The sequence below is a fragment of the Pristis pectinata genome, chromosome 30 (assembly GCF_009764475.1).
Source record: "Pristis pectinata isolate sPriPec2 chromosome 30, sPriPec2.1.pri, whole genome shotgun sequence".
NCBI lineage: Eukaryota > Metazoa > Chordata > Chondrichthyes > Rhinopristiformes > Pristidae > Pristis > Pristis pectinata.
In genome coordinates, this window is record NC_067434.1 from 7,952,941 (window position 1) to 7,978,724 (window position 25,784).

The window sequence follows — 25,784 nt, forward strand, 5'->3', positions numbered from 1 at the left end:
ACTGAAGTTACGTGGTGAGATTCAGTTCTGTAGATTTGCTAATTATATTGTTTGTGAAAATCGATGTAAGGGAGCTTAAGGCTAATTATCAAAATTCCATCTTTCTGCATCCATGCAGGGAAAGATGTTGACTAATTGGGGAAGACCAGCCTTTCTTGTAGAAGAAAGAAGCTAAATATTTTTGTTTGAAATTGAGCTGGTTAATCCCACTGAAAGTTTCTTTCAAGCTATTTCTTTTGCCCTGTAAGCACATCCAACCTCTAATTCCTTGTTTTGCTTGCTCCACTTTGTCTCTCCTGCACTTACTCACTCCTATGGTTGTTCTTTTTCTCTCTTTTATTACTTACTTGCTCTCTCTGTCTCACATATGTTCTCTTTTAACACTGTTAAGTGATAAACCTACAGCCTGTTGCACATTCTTTAATGCCTGCCTGGTCTTTCACTTTCATCTTTCTTTCTCTCACGTTGTCTGCCTTTGAATAGTTCAGCACTATATTTTATGCTTCATCTCAATTCTTCGTCAGTGTCGCTAACTAACCACCACATTCAAATTGCTATTTCCAGATCACATCAAGTCTAGGCAACAGCACACGACTGAAGAATCTAGAAGTGGAGAGTAATGAGCGAACACAGAAGATGCCAGGAATCTCTAGTCAGGTATGACAGTTGGTCGCAATTGTCGTAAAATTTCACTGACCTTGATGTCCATTACTTGCCTGGCATTGTTTGCTGGGGACTTGCTTTCTTTGAACCATGAGGTCAATTCTGGAGATATTTGAGACATTCAGGTCATTCAGTATGTTTTGCCAGCCAAAAGGTTTAATATTGTTGCAGTGTAGGTAAAGCTGAAGTGTAAAATCATGATGCAAATGTTGAAGTTACATGGATAAGTGTTAATAAAACTGCAGATGCTGGTAGTCTAAAATAAACATAGAAAAATATGCTGGAAATACTCAGTAGGTCAGGCTGTGTAAATGTTTGAACTGTACAGTTTCATTGGCCATCAACGTTGCAGTATTTAAGCTGCTGGTGGTGATTGGAACTACTCACAGGAATAGGAGAAAGCTAGTCAGCCCTTTGAGCCTGCTCCACTGTTGAATTTCATCATGACTGATAAAGTACTGCAACTTCCTTGATATCCTTACATCAAATCCTATCCACCTCAATTCAAACTTGCCGCCAAGCATTTACTACCTTTTGGGGCAGACTGTTCTAGATTTCTATTAGTCTTTGTAGTAATTGTAAATTGTGTTCTAATGAAACAGAAGGGCAATATTCAACTCATCAGGTTCATACCGATTCTCAAGGGAGCAATCCCATTAACCCCATTCTGATTCTCCTTATTCCCCTGTTACCTCTCAACTTCTCTCATGCCCATTAACTCCTCTGATTCTTTCTACCATTGCCATGCACTAAGGGATAGTTTATAGTAGCCACTATAAAAGCCCCACAGTCATGGGAGGACTTGCAAACTCCATACGGACAGCACCTGAGTTCAGGGTCCAACGTGGGTCCTTGGAGCCGTGAGGCAACAGCACTAATCATAGCACCACTGTGTTGCCAAAGTAATGCTTAAAGTTTGTTGCCTTGTTATGTGACATCCCACCAAGAATAATAGTTTACCCATTGAATACTCTATTGTATTCTGTAATCATATTAAATATCTCTTGGATTGCACCGCAGCCATCTAAAGGAAATAAAAGCCAAAGTTGACACCAATCATGATAATTTGATTATTTGAAACCCCTGGTATTGTGCTTGTAAATCCGCATTGTTCCTCTTCCAAGGTCAATTTATATTTCCTGAGATTGTGCCCAACAATGAGCAGAATATTTTAAATGGGGTCTGGCCAAGATTTTTATTAATCTCCAAAGCATTGTGTCCTCAATATTCAATTCCAGCCCCTCAATCAATGCCAGCATTATGTTCTGTACCTGTGCACTGAATAGCATACTTCAGTCCCTGGCCATCAGCTTGTTTCTGGATTTTGCATAACTCATTAGGATGTTTTGAGTCATGCTTTTAATGTAGCACAAGATCCCAATGTGCTTTGCAGGAACAGTAACAAACAGTTTTATACCAAACTACATATTAGGACAAATAACCAAAAGCTTAATCAGGGAAGTAAATTTTGGTGTATCTTGAAAGAAGGAAAGAGTGACTATAGCAGTGGAGAGGTTTCGGAAGGGAATTCTGGAGACTAGCGACCAAATAGCTAGAGGTATGGAGCCAATAGTGCAGCAATTAAGCTCAAAGGTGAACAAGACAAAAACTGGGGGAGTGCAGATATCTTTGAAAGTGTGGAGCTTGAAGAGATTGCAAAGATGTCTGTGTGAGGGTTGGCACACGTGGTGCTGATTGCCAGTACTCTGGAGGGATGTGAAAACAAGGGTGAGAATTTCACCACTGAGGTATGGCTTAGTTGGGAGTCAATATAGGTCTTTGGGCACAGATGGGATGATTGAATAGGACTTGGTGAGAGTAAGAGACAGGGAGCAGTTAAGGATGAACTGATATTTACATAGGATAGATCGAGGGCCAGCCAGCCAGCCAGATTTTGTGATTGGAAACCTGTGACTAGTGGTAAACCACAGAGATCAATGCTGGGACGGTTACTGTTTGTTATATACATTTAGATATGAACGCACGTTGTATGATTAGTAAGTTTGCAAAAGACACAAGAATCAGTGGTGTTGATAGTGAGGAGGGTACTCGGGCTACAGGATAATATTGATCAATTGGTAAGGTGGCAGAGCTATGGCAGATGGAATTTAATCCTGATAAGTGTGAAACAATGCAATTTCAGAGGCCTAATAATGGTACAATGGCTTAAGAGAATGTTGAGGAACAAGGATGCTAGAAGGTGGCAGCACAGAGAATTAAGATAGTGAAGAAGGCACATGGGATACTTCATTATCAGGGGCATAGGCAAGAAAAACAGGGAGGTTGTGGTACGATGTTATACAACATTGGTTAAGCCACAGCTGTAGTACTGTGTATAGTTCTTTCACCACACAATAAGAAGGATGTGATTGCATTGGAGACAGTACAAAGGAGATTCACCAAGATGTTTCCTGGGATGCAATATTTCATTTCCGAGGAGAGTCAGGATAGGCTGGGTTTGTTTTCCTTAGAGTGGAGGAGACTCAGGAGGTTGTGATAGAGGTATCGTCAGGATGGTCATGGTGGGCTGAATGGCCTGTATGACTACTTGACTCTATAACAACTTCTAATATTGTTAGGGAAGAGGGAAATTTGAATGGTAGGGTTGAAGGAGCAGGTAGAACTCATCCACAAGATGAATGAGGAGGGCCTGAGGTGAGATGAAGAAACTAGAGAATGATAAGAGTTCAAGGCTTGTGCAAGAGGATCCTGAGAACTTTGGCATGGTGGTCAGAGGAAGGGAGGGAAATGACCGATTAGTATCAATTTTAATGGCAGAATCCATGCACTCCTGATGATCCTGGAATAGTGAGCAATTTTGGGGCAGTCCAGTTAAATCTTGTGAATACATTTCTTGTCCACCATGGCTGATCCAGTCTCTTTCCCATGGCACTGAGCGAAAAGGAGCGGATAGGCGAGGGTGATAGAGTAAAAGTTTGAATAGGGCATTACTAGCAGTGATGATGGTGTGGCTGAGCATATTGGTAGCTGTAGATATCTTGAGGCAGAAATGGACCAGTTGAGATTTTAAATGTCCAGGTGTAAGTGAATTGGAAAAGAGTTGGGTTTTTTTGGTTGGAAGAGAGAAGGAAGATGTGATTGGAGTGTGATGCAACAAAATGATCAGAGATCTTGCATGAAAAGAGGGACAAACATGCTAAAAGGGTGTGAAATCACAGAGCAGTTGGGGATTTGTTGATGATGAGCCAACTCTTGCCATGTCAGTTTCGCTGAAGTAAGTGATGGAAGATGCAACCAGTTGGGGCACCATTTAGGAAAAGGTGTTAAAACTGATTCCCCCAAGTTTTTGTCAGGTGTATGCTGATGCAATAATTCACATCAAACAAGAGGCCTGTCACAAATGAGAAGATATCTAGAGGGAGATGCTGAGAGAGGTGTTGATAGCTGAGTTGCTGTTGGAGTCCACAGGATCAGCATTAGGTAAGTGTAGACGGAAAGAATTCACACGGAGTCCAGGATTCACCTTCAGAGCAAACTTTCCCTTTATTACATGCTGATGTCAACAGGGAAGTCACTCGTCCTGGAAAAAACGCTCCGCGATCGAAAGTTTCCATTATTCTTATACTATTTCTTATCTACCTTTTTTCCCCCTTTATCTCTACCCCGCATGCACCGTGTATACATAGAGTGAGGTAAGCCTTTTGCAGTGTCAAGCTTCAGTGCTTTGTGTGCTACATGAGTCGGGTGCAGTTCCATCTTTGCTTTATATGTACAATGGCAAGCTTCCGTCCTGGAGTTTATGGGATTGTTGTTAGGCTGGTAACCAGGCAAAGGTTTGCTGTAGTTCACTTTAACTTGCAGTTTGTGGTCTGGATGGGTTTGAACCAGTTCCAGCTATCCTTGCAAGGTACCAACTCTGCAGAGTCCCCCTTTGCTACAAGATCATCCCCCTGTTCTCTACTTCAGTGCTCCAGAGCCACTTCACTATTCCCTACTGCAGTGAGATAGTGGGTTGGGAGATAGTTGGCAAGATTATCCTTAGTGGCTACACTAGGTGACAAAGAGAATGATGGGCTCGTGAGCCTCCTGCTCACAAGGAGACGGCAGAGAGTGCCGTGATAGACTCTGCAAAATTGGACAAAGGAGAGTGACAGGGATGCTGTGGTTTTCCTAAGAGGGAGCAAAGGCAGGTCTGTGGCAGAAGAACACTATAACCAAGGACACCAGAAAAACCAGGCAGGTTTTGAAAAGATCAGTGAGGCTGATGTGCTGGAACTACATTTGGCCCAGAGATAAATGAGATTTGGAAAAAGAACTGAGATTATAAGTTTATCAAAAAAGTATCCTTAAAAGAAAAAATTAAAGTTATTTTGATAAATGGAAGCTATAAGGTCAAGAAAGCCACAGGCCAGTATGACTTAAAAAGAACTACCTAAGAATATGTTTGGAATGGTTTAAGGCGGAGGATATTGATGAAAGAAATACTTCTCAAATCAATCAATGATTGATTGATCACCTTGATTATTATGTAGTACCTGGTTCCAGCCACTCCCTGGGACAACAGGTACTCTCCAGCATCATTGCATGAGGTGAATGGAGGTTAAGAAATAGTTCTAAAATGCTTGCCACTCAGGATTGAAGGAAGGGGGTCACAACAGGCAGAGTTTATAAAGATATGGAAGCTTAAACTGTCTGTCACTGGTATTGGCGTTTATTGATCTTCGGTGTTGGTCATCTCTAAACTTGGATAACTAAGAACAATGCTGAGGTAATTGTGTTAGGCTGAAGTTATCAGCATATATATTGTGATGAAAACACCTGAGGTTAATGAGCATTGCAGCAGCTAATCCCGTTTCTGTGTTTTTGAAATATTAATGTATGGATCACAATTATAGCACCTTTTAAGAAGAGGATATGATGCATGTGATCAGGTATATGTGGTTAAGAAGCTCTTTGCATTGTTGTGTAAGGGACAAATGCATTTTGTAACTTTTTTTATGGAGGAACATTTATTGACCTGTATTTTTGTTCACTTGCTTTTCCAGAGTTCAAGTTCCGAGGAGTCCATTGCAGCAGGAGATGCCTCAACAACTGACTTCTTTGATAATATTCCTGGGGAAAAACCCATCTTTGAAATCCCTGTGACTGGAGGTAAATACTTGATTACTATCTAGCAACAGAATTTTATGAAGTTGTAAAATCTAAAATTATGGAATTGTATAAATTTATGGCACAGAAGGAGATGATCTGGCCAACTGTATCCACGCTGACCAAGAATGCTATTGAGACAGATCCTACTTTCCAACATTTGGTCTGTTACCTTGCAGGTAGCAGTACATCAGGTGCTCATTCAGGTACTTATTGTGTTATGAGGGTGTCTTTTTCCATGAGTCTTTCACCCAATGGGTCCAGAAACCCTATGCTTGGTTAAAAAAAATTCCATAACTCCCTTCTCATTCTTCAGGCTTAAATCTGCATCCCTTGTTTGTTAGCCTCTCTGCTAAGGGAATTAGGTCCTTCCTATTCACCTGTCTTGGCTACCCCAGGGGAAATTTATACACCCCTGTTAAATTTCTTCTTCGGCCTCCTCTAATCCAAAAAAACAACCACAACCTAGCTAAGTTTTCCTCAATCTGCTTTTGAAATTGTGGGAGAAAATTTATTTGCCTCCTTTTCTAACCTTGACCATCTCTCTTCTGAAGACTTGGATCTAGACTGGGTTCATTCCCCAGAAACTGGCTGCCTGCCAGTTCCTTGCTCAGAGCTTATTTTTTGTTTGAATCTTGCCATTGTGTCAGCAGGCTGCTCAAGCCTGACTAACGTTTAAATGCATTTTCCATTAAGTGCTGCTAAATGGCATGGGAACTTTCAGAACTCTGGCTAATGTTCTCTTGTATCTTCCTGTTTCTAATCCAAGGGAGTTGAAGCCTGTGATAACATACTGTCTACTGTGCTGGTTGAGAGAGAGCAGACAGTATTTTTGTTTCTGAGGTTGTGAATCCCAACCATTGTCCTGATTGGAGGTTTGCACCATCTGTGCCTGAGCAGACACTTGCATTGGCCCCATAAAATTAACCTTCTGTGACTGGTTTTGGTTCCAATAGGTTGTTAAAATTAGACTTAAAACACAATATGGTAATTTGTGGCACTTTATTATGCTGTTGAGCTTTTGGAAGTCCAAACAGATGAGATTCAGCCATAATGTGATTTAATTTTTATTCAACTTTCAGTTGTCCTCTTGCCAGAATGCTTCACCCACCACTGCTTTTGTTGAACTAGTCTGTTGGATATCTCCTTTGCTTGCACTGTGCTTCTAGCCCATTTTCTCTCCCATCATATTAAGGGTCTCCTTCAGCTGCCCTAACTGTCTTGCACATATTGTTAACAATCCTGTCCTCAATGATTTCTAATGCCTTCTGATCTTGTAATGTCATATTTAAATTCATATCCTGTGTTCTTAATATTTTTTCAACCTAAGGCTTTCCTCGCTGTTTCCCTCTCAGGACTGTCAGGATGTGCTTCCCATTCTGTTTACGGTGGAAGCATTTGGCCCTTCAAGGCCATTCTGTCATTCAGTAAGACCAAGGCATATCATCTATTTCAATTCTATACTCTCGCATTCGCCCTGCACTGCTCTTGAGTCTAGAAGTTTTATCTACCTCCGTTTTAAATATGTTCAGCAACTTAGCCTTTACAGTCCTTTCTGAAGGTGAATTCCACAGGCTCCCCACCTTTTTAATGACAAAGTTTCTCTTCATCTCGGTCCAAATCTTAGGCCCTATAGTCTGAGACAGTGGGCTCACTCTCAACACCCCAGCCACAGGAAACATCTCCCCAGTCTGTCTAGCCCTGTCAGAACTATGTAAGTTTCAGTTAGATCCCCTTTTCCAGTGAATACAAACCTAATCTCATAACACAGTCTCACCATCTCAGGATAGCTTCACTATTGATGGCCATGCTTATTGTCCAGAAACACAATCCCTTCTAAACCCATCCCACCTTGCAGTAAAATCTTTTAAATCATGGTTTTATCTAGATTTTTGGTTATTTCTTTTAATACTTCCAGTATCTGATTCTTCACATCTCAGAATGTTATGAAGATGCTATATAATGGCATTAAAAAAAAGTAAATTTTTGAACTACTTTGTATCCAACCAGAATTATTTTTCCACACTGCTGCCAGACCTTTTGAACAATTCCAGCATTTTATTTTGATTTCCAGCAACTGTGATATTTTGGTATTGTTTAAAAGTTGTGATTTCATAGGGTGATTTAATTGAAATAATCCATGGAACCGGAGTTATGTGCCATGTACATTCCAGAAAGGAGTGAGGTCAAAAGGGTTCTTCATTCTTACAGTGAAACCACAAATGGTCTACTTGTTAAAGGATTAATCAATTTATTTTTCAGATACTGATGGGTTGATCAGCCAGGCCTTGCTAATAGGAAACTTTGAAGGTGCTGTTGAGCTGTGTCTCAAAGATGACCATTTTGCTGACGCCATCATCCTTGCTATTGCTGGGGGTGAAGAACTTCTTGCACAAACACAGAACAGATACTTTGCCAAAAGGAAGACCAAAATTTCACGGGTAAATGCCACTTCAATCCATCACTTGTTCATTCTAAAATAATGTATTCAGGAAGAAACAATATGTGGAATTAGATGCGTTTTAGCTCTCACTTCTGTGAACTGAATTTAAATTCTTCTTTCAGCTGCTAGGCTTCCCATTAAACTAAGTTGAATTAACCTCAATACTAATATGCGTTGATATGAGCATCCCACTGTGTCCACACAGTGGCTTGTTCTGGTGGTGGGTAATGTCAGATTAGGTTTGTGTTTGGGGTGAAGCACTGAAATAAGGTACAAGTAGATCTGACTATAAAGTGCTCTTAATGTGGCCAATGCGAAGCCTGATTTGGAAGTGATTAATGTTAACAGTGCATAATAGGGTGGGATATGGTCTATTCACACCCAATGCTGTGTACCACCTAGTGTGGGAATATTTCACTGGTACCCACATTCTATTCACTATCCACAATGATTTCTGTTAATATTTAAAATCCTTTCCCCTGGTGGATGAAGCAAAAGAGTATAGTGATTTAAAAGCAGCAAAGTATGGAACAATTGTTCCAGAGCAAGGAACGATTACAGGATAACGTGGTATATTCAATTTTATCCTAAAACTGATAACATTTCATTTACTGTAGTATTGTATATCAATTACCCTTGCACAAATTGATTTCTGTGATTCAGCAGACCTATTTTTAACATTGTTTCTTCAGCGATGGAATATATTAACTGCAGATTTTGCAAGTTAATAAGACCAATAAGAAATATTGTGTAACTCTTGAGAACAGTGCAAAACTTCATCTTGATGGAATACAAAATTTGGTAATTGTCTTCTTGCAGCTTGTGTCTTCTGTAGTCACCCACAATTGGAGGGATATTGTGGAATCGTGTGACTTGGACAATTGGAAAGAAGCTTTGGCTGCTCTCTTGACTTATGCCAAACCAGAAGCATTCTCCTCACTATGTGGTAGGTTTGCTACTTCCACATTTGGTTTTGCTTACCTTTCTTTTCCAATCTCATACTGTTTAAAGAATTGCTTCCTAACCAGCAAATCTGTAATGGGAATTGAAGTATTGCCAATTAGTTCTCGAGACACAGGAAGCTCATCACCTAAACAAGTTATACTTAAGTGTGGTGTTTCTAGTTAATGTTTTGACCACAGTTATAAATGGAGGGAATCATCTCCTGGTGAACCTAAAGTGGATAAAAAGCCACTTTAATTGGATAGCATTTAGACATAGAACCAGTGATGAATTTACCCTTTCCTTACATGGTGCAGGGATCGATTTTATGGTTCTACTGTGCTTAGGATGAGGTCAACCAACAGCATAGAATAGGAGTTGAACCAGAGATCCCCCTAGCTTTTTGACTTAGCAGCTCCTGAGATTAGTATGATATCCTACTGTTGTTTAAATTTAAATTTTATTTACAGCGTGGTAACAGGTCCTTCCGGCCCAACGAGTCCGCACCACCCATTTTAAACCCAAATTAACCTACCCGTACGTCTTTGCAATGTGGGAGGAAACCGGAGCACCCGGAGGAAACCCACGCAGACACGGGAGAACGTACAAACTCCTTACAGACGACGACGGGAATTGAACCCCGATCGCTAGCGCTGTAATAGTGTCGCGCTAACCGCTATGCTACCGTGAACAGCACTTCTATCAGTGTAATGCTAGTTGCTGTAGAATATACTTAGTGTTGTTCAGCAAATGTTATATTGTTGCCAGTATGCAATAAGAGGAAATGCTTTTGACAGAATGACATTTTAACATGCAATCCTATTCCCAGTTCACTTAATATCCAATATATTCCACTAGGTGTCAGTCATGGCTCAGTTGGGAAAGTCCATTTTTTGGTTCGATCCACTGCATAGACTTGTACACAAAATTCTAGGCTGACATTCCAGTACAGGATGGAGGTGCCAATATCTTGTCAAATCCTGAATCTTTCTGGCTGCCATCTGGCTCTGCTAATCCTGAGATAAGTCTAGAAATGCATTGGTAAAATGAGATGTTAAGTTCAGTCTCTATAAACAGTAGCAGGGGTAGGCTATTTGGCCCCTTTTGCTTGCTCCAGCTTCATCTTTAACCAGCACCATTTTCTTGCATTGAACCCACATCATTTGATTCTTAAAACTAATTTGTTTTCCCTCTCTGTTCTGAGGAAGAGTCTTCTATCTGAAACATTAACTCTGTTTCACTTTCCACAGATGCTGCCTGACCTGCTGAGTTCCCAACATTTTCTGTTTTTGTTTTTATATGCAATAAATTCTGATCTCTTCTTCAACCAAAAATTGTTTTTAATCTGCAAAGTCACGATTAAGGTCTGTGCAGTAAAGTAATATTTTCAACGACAGGTCATCTTTATTAATCTGTGGATCCTTTGGGTTCCTCTTCTGCAGATACTCTAGGATCTCGGCTAGAGAGGGAGAATGATGGGAGATTGTGTATGCAAGCATGTCTTTGTTACATCTGCTCTGGAAATGTCGAGAAACTGGTAGAATGTTGGGTGAAGACTCATGAAAGTTCAACTCCACTTGCACTAGAGGTAGGAGCTTGTGCTTCAGATCTTTACTGAGTTAATGTTTGGTGTGTGTTACCTGCAGTTTCCAGAATTAAATTCCTGGAAGACTATATACAGTGGATTTAACTGCAGTGAATTCAAAACCTGTTAAAGATCAGAAAAAAATGAATAGTGGAATGAACATAATGTTTTTTTCCCTCTTCACTAGTGTTATCTTGCCCTACCATCTGTGCCTTGTTCTACCCTGTTCCCTATCACAGCTCCCTCTCTATTGACCCTTCCCTCACTCCTGTTTTCTCACTCTTTCTCATCACTTGTTTTTCCTGCTCTCTTCACATACTTTCACTCTTACTTGGCATTAAATTATCTTACATGTTGATGGACCCGAGGGTGTCTAGGTTTGAAAATGTGGTTTAACATTGGTTTCTCAATATAGAAAATATGCTATGCCTATATTAAAAATGCTTTCTGTTGATACTGGCTATAAAAATTGAGACCTCCTCCACTTGGGAGTATAAAACTCTAAGTGAATATAGTTAGATCTTCTAATGCAGTATTTTCCTAGCGAATGGTAACTAATCCTGCACTTGATTGCTTTTTCAGTGTATTAGTAAGTGAGACTTTAAAAGTTCAGAGAAGCGCAGTATTATGGTGAGCACAGTGATCAATGCTTTACATCGTCAGTTTTCTCTCCTTATCAGGATCTTGTGGAAAAGATTATGATTTTGCAGAAGGCGATTGAGTTACTCCAGGGCACAGACAGGGCTGCAGAGGGCCCAGTCTTTGCGAAGAAACTCACGCAATATGCCAGTTTACTGGCTGCTCAAGGGAATTTGGAAGCAGCCATGAGCTACCTCCCTTCTACTTCAGATCAGGTTTGGCTTTGTGTTATTTTTGTATTTTGTAATTTAAGATAAAAAGATTGTGTAGCTATTCATATCAAATCCTAATCATTTATAACATTCAGACTTAATAGAGATATAGAACCTGGCAGGATACTTACAATGCAAACCACCTCCCAGCATTGTTGTGAAAAAAATGTTGGGCATGTAACTGAATATGTAAATACTATCGTGTTTCCCGTAAGTTTATGTTGAAGATTTAGAGGTCATCTAATTGAGGTGTTAGGTTTTTAAAATGATTCATGATTCAAGCCTTTTTGACGAAAGAATCAGTTTATTCATTTAACAATTGCGTGACAAATGTGCTAAATGTTGTAGATGCATTATTCAGGCAAGTACAATTACACTGGAATAGATTGGACCTAATAGTTGGTGGCAGTGCGCCTATGTGTCTTCTCCGACGACTTGATGTCCCTGATCATTCTAACCAAGGCCTGCCTTTGGCAAGTCCTCCAACATTTAGCAGAGAGACAGACAAGGGCTTAAGTATTTATATGTTCCTTAAAGACGCAGTCCTCTTTTACCCTGTTCTTTCTGGTATTTTAAGTGTGAAGCTGTAGGTGTTGAATTATCCAATGCCTTAGAATTCCTGCTTTACAAATAACAATCTATTAACAATTCCTCTTGTTTTTAAGTATCTGTTAACTCTGCATTTTGATTTGAATCATAAAACGTTAGAAAATCCTTATTATAAACAGAATTAAGTGTTTAATCCAGCGCTCAAGTCTCCCACTCTCTTTATCTGTGTTCAGATAACATATTCTTCATTTGAGCTCATAGTTTTTCTTTCTCGTCTATTGCTTTGAATTTGGCTTACTGTTAGATTTATTTACCCTTTCTCTCTATCATGCATGCCAAATGTTATGGTAGGGGAAGGAATGTGCATCCTTTCTCTTGTGAACAACAGAACTACTCTCTGAGGCAAGGGTATGATTTGAAGATCTCTTGTTTAAGTCAGGTTTATGTATTTTATAAGCAGACTTGACTGTTATTTTAACCATCCCTTTGTCTTCTATTTTATCACTTGTTTGTGGTCCAGGTTAATCATCTTAACGTCTTATAACTAGATATTGCATTTTACAGTACCTTACCCAAGCAATGTGTCGCTCTTTCCACTTTTTCAATTATTTCATAATGATTTGGTTACAGCATTGATCATGCTACAACCTATTTTTTAAACAAAATGAATCCTTCACATTGTTCTGAATATGTCATTAGCTTTATGACTTATGACTTTTTTTCCCCAGCAGGGTAAACTTTTGACAGAGTACATAAGTATTTTCCCGTGGTCAGGGTTGGGGATGAGAGGGGGATGTTGAAAACAAGTTGACTAGACAGTTAAGGACTGATGTCAGGAAATACTTATCACCAGGGGTAAACAAAATGTGTAACACTTACCTGAAAAAAAAAGATGCTGAGGTTCAGGAGGAGAGCATAGGGAGCAATTTAAGATTGATAAACATTTGTTAGGCAAAAGTTGGGGAAACAAATTGGATCAAGGCAATCACCCAAAAATGAGTGGGAACACTGACTGGAGGAACTGAATACTCTACCCACTTTCACATTTTTCAGTGGAGCTGCTTGTTCGGGTGTCATCCCGGTGTGCCTCCATGTTTCAGTTTCCCTGGATCCCAAAGTTTCAGACTGGCCTAAAAATAGGAAGTAGCTTTGCTAGAGGATTTTCATTTTGGTGCTTTATGAAATTGCTGCATAATGCCCAGGCTGGAAAGAGGAAAATGTATTTCTGGTTGCAGCTACAGATCAACCAGAACTTAACAGCTGTTTGATGAGGTTTCTGTGGAAGTTGATAAGTGGCTTTAATCTGGTATCAGATCAGATGCACCCAATCAAACATATTTAAAAAGATGCGTTGCTTCTGTGATATTGTACAAAGTGTGAAGTTACAACTTGTGTGCATTCACTTATACATATAATTTTAAAAATACATATTGGGGCTCTATTGCACTGAAAGTGCAGCTGTTTGCTAAATTTGAAAAGAATGAAAGATTATCATGAAATGAGATGAACTGAACCAATCTAATACTTTTGAATAATAATTTATGTCAAAATTTTGTTTTATTATATTTTATCAGGATATGAGAAATGCAAATGGTTGTTCGCTAAACCAAATTTTACCATGCACTTAAATTATCTTAATTGTAGTCATGAGAAGGGGGAGAAAAGATTATTGCCATTAACTTCTCCAACTTTCTACTGATAACTTCAAAAATAACCAAAAATCTAAAGAGTATGGTGATGGATGACATATAAATTGAACAATTTGTATTTGAAGATTTACTGATTGTGTATGTCCATTTAATACATAGACAACATCTGTTGTTTTGTTGATCAAAGATTATGTATCAGAGGGGTATTAATAGGCATGTGTGAGAGAATTGGTTACAGGGAAATAAGTAGGGAAATGGGATTGATGGCATTGATCTGAGAGCCAGCATAGATTTGATGGGCCGAATGGTCTTTTTCTATGTTGATATGAAACAGGTACCTCTGTAATTAGTATTTCAGAATTGTGTTCCACAATGGAATTTTATGGCACCATTTATTCTACTAAGGTGAGGCATATCATCAGGACACCACATATCAAATTTTACTCAATTATTTTTACTTTACTGTTTTTCAAGTATCCTATTATTCATTATTATGTTCTTGCTACAATAAACTTTACCTGAAGAGTATCATTACCTTTTTTAGTTTACGATACTCCAGCTCCGAGACAGGCTGTTCCACGCACAAGGTGAAGCTATGGTGGGTCAACAACCTCCTCCTTTCCCATTTAACCGAGTTTTGACGAGAAGAGCACATCCAGCTGCTTCTCCCGCTGCCACTCCGGCTCATCAAACACCACCTCAGCGAACAATCCAGCAACCATCCCAGCAGGTAGCTAACACCATACCATCCCAACTGAATCTATTTTGTAGTCTTTTCTCTCCATTCTGTGGAGCTTTGTTCTGTGCCTTTTTTTGTTCGGCTGCGCATCTTCATTTCTTTCCTGGGTTTTACACATTTTCATTCTACCTTTTGCACAGCATGGCTGCACACATTTCAACATGTTTGGCCCAGGTATCACAATGCATGCATCCTTTGACTTGCTGGAAGAGTAAACAAAAATTTGAATCCCCAAAAATATCAGATAAGACAAGATATCTTTATTAGTCACATGTATGCCAAAACACACAGTGAAATGCATCTTTTTGTGTAGTATTCTGCAGCCAGCCCGCAAGTGTTGCCACGCTTCCAGTGCCAACATAGCATGCCCAAAATTTCCTAATGCGTACGTCTTTTTTTGGAATGTGGGAGGAAACCAGAGCACCCGGAGGAAACCTATGCAGACACGGGGAAAACGTACAAACTCTTCACAGACAGTGGCTGGAATTGAACCAGGGTCACTGGCACTGTAAAGTGTTACGCTAACCACTACACTACTGTGCCTGCCTATTCAGATACCTACCATGCATCTGAACTATTTAGCATATTTTTACAGTAAATTAGTTTCATCCTGGCCTTGACTTGTTTCTAGATGCCCTTCAATATTTGCTTAATTTATCATTGACTCTCCAGAACTTTCTGTGTAACTTTTCTGTTGATATTCTCAACTTTGTCTACATTTGCTCCCAGCTACATTTGCTCCCAGCTACATTATGAACTTATTCTCTTGTACTTGTCCAAATTTTTTAATCCATGCCTTTGCATCCATTTTATTCTGCATGAGTTATTTTTATTATATGTGCACTCTGTCATTTTGTTTGCTCCTTTAAATGTTTTATGTTTTAAAATTTATATTAAAAAAATTGAAATTGAAGTGTGCAATCAAGACTATTTTGATTGCAATTTGAGTTAATAAAATTATTTGTGAGACTTGTTGAGTCAGTTCATGTATATTTATTCCCCTTCTAATGCCAATTTTTGTCTTCAGGCCCCCTTTTGTCCTCAGGCCCAAGTCCGTCCATCAGCTCCAACAGTATTCACTCCACAGCCTGCCCCAGTAGCGCCTCCATTTGCTGCCTCTGCTCAGGGCATTGCTGGAAGCACCACCAATATTTACTCCAAACCGGGAGCAACACGCCCCACCTATCCACAACATCCTACCACAATGTCTGCACCAGGTAATCTGTTTTATAGGTGGGTCGATGTACCTTTTAAATTGGAAATGGAGTTAATCCATCACTTTCTGAGCCATAGGAGAAGGAACCAAGGGTTGTTAAGGGAGACATGCATTTAAATATTAATAAACTAATTCATATGTAAACTATCATGCACGTAAGATCATATTTTATAATTTTGTGATAATCAAATGCTTATAATGGGACGTGGGACTCATTTGTGATGAGTCACAGATGCACAGCAAACACCTCTCCACCCCTGTCCCAGGAGTGATATCAACCCCAAACTTAGCAAACGACAATTCCATTTCATCCACTAGTTGTTCACTGTATAAATGTCTGCTTTGAACCATATCCATGGAGGTGGATTGAGACTGTCCACCAATTTCACATTTGTCCTGTCTGACCCACACATACTGTTTTCATTCCATCAATATGGGCTGAATTTGAACTCAAAAATGAAAGTCTGGTGTCTAAGTCACCACTTCATACAGGACTCACTTGTGCTCCAGTAACTGAAAAATATGATGTGCCATTTCAACAAATCCCTAGTTTCACTAAGTGTTTTCTCAACTGCAAATCCCCAGTACATTTGGTAGCTCGGTGAGATTTCAGTTGTTTGAGATTTTGAGCATTTTTTGTCTAAAGTACTCTTGGTATCCTCTAAAGCTCAGTCTGACCATACTAATTTTCTCTGGAGATTGAGGTGATGTGTAAATAGAGAGATGCTCTGCTGTTTTGAGATTTGCATCTCGTTAAGGCTGTATATTTGATGAAATTTTAAATGAAGGATATTGTTGCTATGGGGTAGATAGCAAGAAAGAGAAACAAAATAGTTTATGTTATATTGTTTGATAATATATTTTTTACTGTCATTTAATTTAGATTTAATTTTGTTTCTTTTTCCCATAGCCTTCTCACAATACCAGAGTTATGGACAAGCAAAAATTCCTTCAAGTGGACTGCCAACCTATCCTCTTCAGCAACCTTTACCAGGTTCAGGGTTGACTGGCCCTTCTCCACCTACAGCCTCACTGAGCGGTCCTACAATGCCTAGTGTCTCCATGTCAGGACCATTATTAATGGCCCCTGCTTCAGTGCCATCTTATCAACCCTCCAACACTCTGCCGCCATGTACACAGCCTGGACCATTGCCAGCTTATCCAGGACACCACCAGCATCAGGTTCACCCTCCTACATCTCTACCAGGCATTCATCCTACTTTTCCCCATCCCTCTGGAACAGGAGGCCCAGGAGCTCCTTCTTCCAAACCATTCACAGCCGCAGCTGTTCCTCCTCCTCCTCCAACAGGTATTCGGTCAATAACTTACCCAAAGGTGATTGTTTGCATGGTTTAATGGCATGCTTAGTCTGACTGTATTTCTCATTACCACAATGTGTGTGTGTGTGTCTGTCCACACATAGGAAAAGTGTACATAGAAACCTCAGCTAATCTATTCGGTCCAACAAAGTTAAAGCTAAAATTAAGTTTTAATCCAAGAACATATTACATAATTTAATACTAAAATAAGAACATAAAATGTGGGCAATACTGAGCAGGTCAACAACTCAACAACTGTGGAGAGAGCAACAAATCAGAGCTGATGAAGACCTGAGTTCTTATGATAGGGAATTGACCTGTTAATTCTGATTCTCTCTCCACAGATGGCCCGAGCATTTCTAGCAGTTTTCTGTTTCCTTTCAATTTCCAACTACTATAGTATTTTCCTTTTTAACTAATTCTTTGGCACCTGGTTTAAGTGAAGAAGGGAAGTCTCTTAAGTGAAAATCTCAAAGCAATGTAAAAGCGTGCATATATGCATGTTTCAACAATTCACTGGTTTCACCAGTTTTGGACATTGCACTTCTGAGAAATATAAGGTTAACATTTACAAAATTTTTAAGTTTCCTCTCCTCTTTCCGTTCCTTTTGCAAGGCATGAGTCAACTCGTGCTGCTCTTTTAGTAGTCCAGGTATCTGGCTGAAGAACAGTGTAGTATTTGGATGAAGCTTCCTGCTAGTCTTTACTCTTCTGAAGAAATGGTGGTTGAGATATTGAAAACAAACTTTGCAAAATAATGCAGAAGTGTATGGTTCATTGCTAACTTTGAACACCAGTTCCAACTGCTCTTGAACAATTCAACTGTCGTAAGCAAGCTGCAATTGGAATTGGAATTGGTTTGTTATTGTCACATGTACCAAGATACAGTGGAAAAACTTATCTTGTATAACATTCATACAGATCAATTCATTACACAGTACATCAAGATAGTACAAGGTAAAACGATAACAGAATGTGGAATAAAGTGTAGCAGCTACAGAGAAAGTGCAGTGCAGGTAGACAATAAGGTCCAAGGTCATAACAAGTTAGATTGTAAGGTCAGGAGTCCATCTTATCGTACTAGACCCCTTCCACCCCAGACATTTGGGGAGAGGGGAGAAGAGACAAATGTCTAGGGTGTCTTTGGTTATGCTGGCTGCTTTACCAAGGCAGCGAGAAGTAATAGACAGAGTCCATGGAGGGGAGGCTTGTTTCTGTGATGATGTGCTGAGCTGTGTCCACAACTCTCTGCAGTTTCTTGCAGTCCTGGGCAGAGCGGTTGCCATACCAGGCCGTGATGCATCCGGATAGGATGCTTTCTATGGTGCATTGGTAAAAATTGGTGAGGGTCGATGGGGACATGCCAAATTTCTTTAGCCTCTTTAGTTGGACTCTTCTTGGTGGTCTCACTGGGTATTTTTTTTAAAGCTTTGTGTGGTTTTAGTCAGGTATTAATCTCATAAATGGGCAATTGCTCTTGTCTGTGGAAAGACCCAGAGGGGACCCTTTTGCAAACTCCTGAATCAATGAATAAATTAATTAGCTGGAGCTGAGAATGCTACGGCATGGGGGTTTGGTGAAGTTTATTACCAGGTGAAGTTCTTGTGAACAGTTTATTAACAGTTGACAGCAGCAGTTTCAAGAATTTTTCTTATTTAACTGCAAATAATCTGAACAGAGCCAAGTCCCTGGGATTTGAGATGTTTTGTGTCCATCATTAAGTTGTATCTTGCATTTTAGTTAAGGAGAATCTATAATTGCTTGGCCGTGAAGGGAGATGAAAGCTGGACAATTGGGAGATTGTTGGGGTTGTGGGAGAATTCCACAGGCTTGATATTAAGAAAATGCACTTGGATGTGACAACCTGATTTATGCTTCAAAACTGTTTGTAATCAGCATGTGAATTAATTGGTCATTTCGTCAGTTATATCTAAGGAGCTTTGTACTCAGGAACTCCTTGTAATATTCATAAATGATTTTCAAAGCACTTACATAAATAATATTATGAATATTTAATCAAACTGATTTTTTTAAGATCTGATGGTAACCTGGGATTTTTTCTATCCTTATTCCACTGAGTTTCAGACCTCAGTTTTGGCTTGTTGAGGAAAACTAATTAGAGCTGGTATCTTGCTCCTGCTCCCATTCTGCTGAGAAAGAGATTCTTGATTCTCTTGTGCCTCATGTCAAAGTAAAAGTCAAATTTGAGTTTATTGTCAAATGCACGAGTACATGTGTGCACAGGTGCAATGAAAAACTTACTTGCAGCAGCATCACGGGCTCATTCCCAATGGATCAAAAAAGGAAAAAGGTGACCTGCCAACCATATTGGTTGTTGGGTTAAGCTCTCAATAGGAAGAATTTAAAATGTTTTGCTAAATTTCAATAAAATTACATTCATTTTATTTTAAGAATTTTCCTTTTAATCTGTTATCTTGATCTCAGTTTTTTTGAAGGGTACATAATACAGTTATATGAACACATTTGTGCTGTTCAAACTAGACCCTTGGGATAGGGCATATAGATGTAACAAGGTCCCAGCCTGTTGCCAGCAATGCTTCATTCCAGCTACTTGGACTTGGGACAGGTTTTCATTGTTTCTCTTTTTCAAATGCTACTTGTAAGGAAAAACCTTTGGTAATGATTGAAAAATTGACATTTTGGAAAATGCAGGTCCAATCATATAACTTTATATGTATTAATATGCGATAAGACCTTTAATTATATTCAGATGGCACAGTGGCACAACTAGTAGAGCTGTTGCCTCACCATTCCAGTGGTCCGAGTTCAATCCTGATCTCTGATGCTATCTGTGAGGGGTTTGTATGTTCTCCCTGTGTGTGTGTGTGTGTGTGTGTGTGGGTTTACTCCAGGTACTCCAAAAGATGTGCGTGTTAATAGGTTAATTGGCCGCTGTATGGATCAATGGTAGAATCTGGGGAGAGTTGGTGCGTATGTTGGGGAGAATAGGTTACAGGAAAAATTAGTGGGGAATGGGAATGCTCTGCGAGCCAGCATGGTCTCAATGGGCCAAAACGGTCTCTTACGTTGGAAGGGAAAATTGATGAAAGAAATCAATAATGTTACTAATTACTATTCTTTCTTTATTGCTTCATGCATTTTTAATCAAGATTGAAATTGATTACTTATATTTGAGTAACTGCTACTTTGCTTCAACGATCAGTATTGTAATTGCTGATCAAAGCCATTAGTTGCAGATCGGTTCATTACAATTCAACTGTTTGCCAACTCTGAATATTAATATCATGTACAGTGATGAATTTCATTTTGCAATTATTTTTCAGATTTTGTTCCAGTAATAGCATTGTTTTCTCTCTCATATGAGAGAGGTTTGTGAGGTTACTTTTATTGTTCCTTCCTCCTAAGAACTTGCTGTTCTGTGGACACAAAAGCTAATAAAAGGACACAGAATTATTTCAATGCTTTCTTGGGATTTCTGGGGTATTCCTGCTCGTGTGTTGATGTACTTGGTCCAATAACAGCATGTTAAAAAGCATCCCCAGTCTCCCCCCTTTTTTTGGACTGTTTGCTCACTGCCCACACAAACCTGATCTGTTCTGTCTCTGAACTCACCTGCTGCCAGCCCCCATGTATAGATCTCCTTTGGGAAGGACTGCCAGAGATCTGCAAGGTGGCCTTGGTTTTTGCTTTGCTGTCCTAGCTGGAAGTTTTCATTTCAGCCAGGTTCTCATGATAGCAGGGCACCAGGCTCTCCCTGTAGCCCAGACTTGAGAGATCCAAAGCTGCCTCTGAATATCCTGGCCAAAGTACCAGTACAAGACATTGTTCTGGGTTAGAACTGTACCGGTAGATTACCTTTAGGACATTGAAATGCCCTAGAATAACAAGAATTTAGAAAAATTACTTCAGTACTCCTCATCTGGGCAGATGCCACTTTGACAAACCAGTCCCTAAAATATTACATAGAATATTACGTATATGATCCACCACAATCTTCAAGTTACCGTGAAATTGTGCACCATGAGAACACATCTTAAATTGTTACTATGACATTAAAAATTGTATCACATATTGCTGAATTTTTCTATTCTCGTTCTCATGTGATTTATAGTTTGCCAGACCATATATCCCCCTCTCTATATTTAATTAATGTGAGATAGAATTTGTAATAGACTATACCCTGTGTTCCACATAAAAAAAATACATGGGTATTTCCACACTGGTCATTCACAAGAATGTTTGCAAATTATTGGATCAAAAGTTTACATTAAAAAAAATTAAAGTCTAGTGATTGTTGTAAATAAACCTGGTCATTTCCAGTTAGTGGCCCAATATTGCCCTTTTATCTGCAAAGGATTTATGGTCACCGGCAGATCTAGGTAGATGTATGTTTAAAAGATTGGAGTCTCTTGTTATTCATCAGTTACTGCACCTTTCATATGGTCTTCCTATAGTTATTAATTCATTATTGTCATCGTGGGTGTGCATTCGATATAAAATACAGATATTTGTAATTAATTTTCACATACGTAATCTATACAGACCTTGTACAATACCAGTTCGAAAAATTTTCTGCTTTAATTTATATTTTCAAAAAAAGAAACATGTGAGGGCTGCTTTCCTGCTTAAATATGGATGGTGTATTTTGGATTCAGCTAATTAAAGACAATTATCTGAAGTTGAGTGGAAATGCAAAAACATAGTTTTAAATTAACTGTACACAATTAAATCTGACCTGAACTGGAAGTTCAAGCACTTTCATGTCTGATTACAAAGTCATATTTATTTTCCATGATATTGTTTAGTTGTTGTCAATTGCTAACAAGTTGTTCTGTTGAATTCATTTCATTTATGCAAAGTTTGGACTTCTGTTCCTTACCTGAAGTTTCTACTTATTTGCCTTGGTTGGATGTCTATCTTTTGGCTAATTTTGCAATATAAGTGTCAGTTCTACATGAAATAGCAGCATTGCATGTTCTTTGGAAGAACATATTCCCTGTGTTGCATGATAGTAAGGAGTGATAATTTGTGGGGTGCTTTTGGCAGTATGTTGCAACGATTGTATATTCTAAAGCAAACTATCACATTGTTGGGACTATATAATAAACATCCGTAGAATGGTTAATTGTTGCGTGTTCAAATACATCTACTTTGGAAAATTATTGCTTGTCTAGTAGTATGTATTATACTGAGTGATCTCTAGGTTATCCGTAGAACCTTCCAATATTCTTTGATTTTTCAGGATTCCTGCCATGGCTACAAAACCGACATTATGGATCAGGTGAAAGGATAATAACAAGTGCCCTGGCTTGTTTAGCAAGCCTTGTATAATGGCTTTTCTCTTGAAATGCTAGTGTTCTTCATGGCTTGTGTCTTTTTTCTACATCTAAGTTCTTCAAATTGCACAGGTTTTTAGTCCAATTCAGGCAGAAAGGGTTCTTCTGTACAATTTAAAGATTAATCTAGAATATATCTTGCACAGAATGTGAAGAACACTGATGTTCCTTTTAAGGTTTGCATGCTTTGTAAAACATGACCAAAAACCTTTTGAGACTTATTTGAAAGTTGCTTCTGCAACTAACACAGTTTGAGCAGTGTTTCATGCATTATTTTGCACCAGTCCACTTAATGTGAGACTTTGAGTGGTAATCAAATTAAATGATACAGTCCCCTTCTTTCTGACTTCTCATTGATCCCTGTAGACTGTTCTAACTTCTCAGAAGCTAGTGATCTTTTGCAAACTCGGTGTATTCTATTCTTGAGCAATTAATAGGATATGTGAAGGAGCTGCTAGGATTAAATTTTTGTGATTCTCTCCCAAGCTGCTCAGTTTTTCTTTTGGTCTGCTGAACACATTTTTCATTTCGGTCTCTTTCCCTTGAAGGAAGTTGTAGGGTACCAATCACATTTTGTGAAACAGGACGTCAATATGCCTATGTCCCAGCTAATGCCATTAGGTGGCCAAGTTAATAATTGGAAATAGAGATTGTATCCAGACAGTAGGTGTAAAGGGAATAATCAGTGCAGAACTTTATTCTACGTTAATTCCTGCCACCACTTGTTCCATGGTTTGAATAAATTACCACTAGGTTTAATGTGAAAATCTAACACATTTACAGCAAATGGAAGCAAACTGATGAGGAAAACTGATCAGTGGAATACTGATGAAAATTTCTTAAAGCCTTTTCTAGGTGGTTGGTCCAGAGCAGGCTTCAATGACCCTTCCAATTTCTGTTCATTCATAAGATATGGGCATTACTGGCAATATCAGTGTTTATAGCCCATTGCTAATTTACAGAACATAATGACTTGCTGAACAATTTCATTTGAGTCAAACACATTTCTGAGAGTCTGGGATCACATGTAGGCCTAATCTAATGGTTGTGACAAATTTTCTTTATTAAAGGACATCGGTGAATCAGATGGGTTTTATAACAATCCTGAAGCTTTGTGCTCATTGTTAATAGTAGTTCCATTTTTCTTTTAGATTTTTTATAACTAGTCTAATACCATAATTACATGATGCTTTGTAAAACTTTCATGGTAAGGACAATGCCTTGGTAATAAACTTGTTCTTGAGGTTCATCTTAAGATTACTACTAAATCAGGCAATGTCTTGGAAGTCCTGGAGCAGCATTAGGAATCCTTAAATATATTGTTATGCCCAACCAAGTACGAAGTAAAAATCCCTTCAAGGTGCTTAGGTGTAGATTACCAAAGAACTCCCAGTGCCAATAACAAGGAAACTGTGATTAAGAGCATTAAAATATTGAAGCTTTACTATGTTAACTTTTAATGCATAAAATAACAATGCTGCTGTTAAGCTTGTTGTAACACCACTGAAGTGATTGCAGACTTGCAGTGAAAACATCTTTTTTTGTCACAAGACCTCTTTGTGGAAACATAGTCTCATATTATTTACTTTTAATAGGGTTCCAGGATGGATGGAATGATCCTCCAGCAGTGCGGGCAGGACAGAGAAAGAAAATGGTAAGTCATGCATGTAAACATACAGTTTAGTTTATAATAGTTGTGATAAAATTGCATTTTGTGCCTTATTATTTCAGTTAGAGCCAGCTGTATAAATAACTAACCCAGTCGCTGGAAGTGAGGGTGGAGTGAATCATATGTGAGAGAAGGAACCAAAATAACTGGAAAACTTCCTCATTTTGGTTTGCAGGTAGTTCTGCTATAACATGACAGTTACATTCCTAAGAAACCTTGTGTTATAGAAAGTCACATTATAGCAGAACAGGCAGTAGTTGCCTTCAAAGCACAGATTTAAACAGGTTTTCCCAGCAGTGCTATAACCAATGCAGCCTGTGTAATGCAAATACTATTCCTTAATCAGTCAATTCACGTTATGGAAACATTATAGCAGAACTACCTGTATTTGTTTTTCAATTCCCTCCACTATATTGATCCCAAGGACCGTTTCTGGGAAACAGGTTAGCCTATGAGTCATCCTTGCCTCAGTCATTCTTGAGAACTGCACCTTCTGATTTTTGCTCCAAAGCTGTGACCATAAAACTGAAACTTCTCGTTGTCATAGAGTTATACAGCACAGAAGCAGGCCCTTCAGCACACCTTGTCCATGCTGACTGTCAAGTACCCATCTCTACTAATCCCATTTACCAGGACTGGGCCTATAGCCTTCTATGTCTTGGCCGTTGGGTTGACTAATGTAATTTATACCTATATAATGGGCTTTTTTTGACCAACAATAACTTGCAAAGGCAGGTTTTCAAAGTGTGTGTAAACCCAATGTGGTGTGTAAGAAAGTCATGTGAAAAAAATTGAAACATGGTTCAAAGGAAGGGACAGGGCAGTTAATATTCCTGGATATAAGGTGTTTGGAAGTGGGAGGAAAGGAGACAGGTTGGCAGTACTGATTAATAAAGAAATTATAAGTTTGGAGAGAGAAGATGTCCTTGAGGAGTTGAGGACAGAATCCATTTTGTTATTGGTAAGAAGCAATAAGTGAATTGTCATGTAATTGGAGTATTTCATGCCATCAAATGAGAGGAGGGTAAAAGAGAAATCTGCAAGGAAATTACAGTAATGTGCAAGGAACGTGGAGTGGTGGTTTGTAGGAGCTTCAGTCTTGATCAGAATAATGTAATGGGCAAAGAAAGGGAGGAATTTCTTGACTATGTTCAGGAGAACACCCTTGAATAATGAAAGAGACATATGTCTGGTTCTGGGGAATGAGGTGAGCCAAGGGCCAGTAGGAGAACACTTGGGGATAAGTGGTTGTATCATAAGGCTTAGATTAGCAATGGAAATGGGGAAGAGACAATATAATGTAGAACTACTCACTTGGGAAGGAATCTATCAGGATAAAATAGAACAAAATATTAGCAGTTAAAACTAATAGAACAAGGCTGAACTTTAAGGAGATATGTCAGAGATATGATAGGTTCATTCTCAAGATTAAGAAAGGTAGCAATGCTCATGGTCTCTGAAGGATGAAAGGGTATGAAGTATACAATCATAAGAGTCATACAGCACAGAAAGAGGCCCTTCAGCCCACCATATCTATTTATCCCATTTATCAGCACCAATAGACTCTGGGGAGGTTGATGAGAATGTGGGGAGCTGAAAAATGTGTTTAATGTAAATAGGTGGTTCATGGTGGCAATTTTGTGTACCTCTGTCAGGTCCCCCCTCATCCTTTCCTGCACCAAGGAAAACAAACCCAGCGTTTCCAGTCTCTCCTCATAATTGAAAAGCTCCA

The 25,784-nt window shown here is 39.0% G+C and overlaps 1 protein-coding gene across 1 annotated transcript in view; it reads left to right on the forward strand.

Moving 5' to 3' along the window:
- The window catches only part of sec31b (SEC31 homolog B, COPII coat complex component), an 80,636-nt gene that overhangs the window by 33,537 nt on the left and 21,315 nt on the right, over positions 1-25,784 (forward strand). The window contains exons 13-22 of the mRNA XM_052041587.1: positions 565-657; positions 5,670-5,775; positions 8,035-8,213; positions 9,035-9,161; positions 10,600-10,745; positions 11,423-11,596; positions 14,336-14,521; positions 15,558-15,747; positions 16,657-17,055; positions 23,979-24,037. Of these exons, the coding sequence (XP_051897547.1) occupies positions 565-657; positions 5,670-5,775; positions 8,035-8,213; positions 9,035-9,161; positions 10,600-10,745; positions 11,423-11,596; positions 14,336-14,521; positions 15,558-15,747; positions 16,657-17,055; positions 23,979-24,037 (1,659 nt within the window). The remainder of the gene's footprint in view (positions 1-564; positions 658-5,669; positions 5,776-8,034; positions 8,214-9,034; positions 9,162-10,599; positions 10,746-11,422; positions 11,597-14,335; positions 14,522-15,557; positions 15,748-16,656; positions 17,056-23,978; positions 24,038-25,784) is intronic.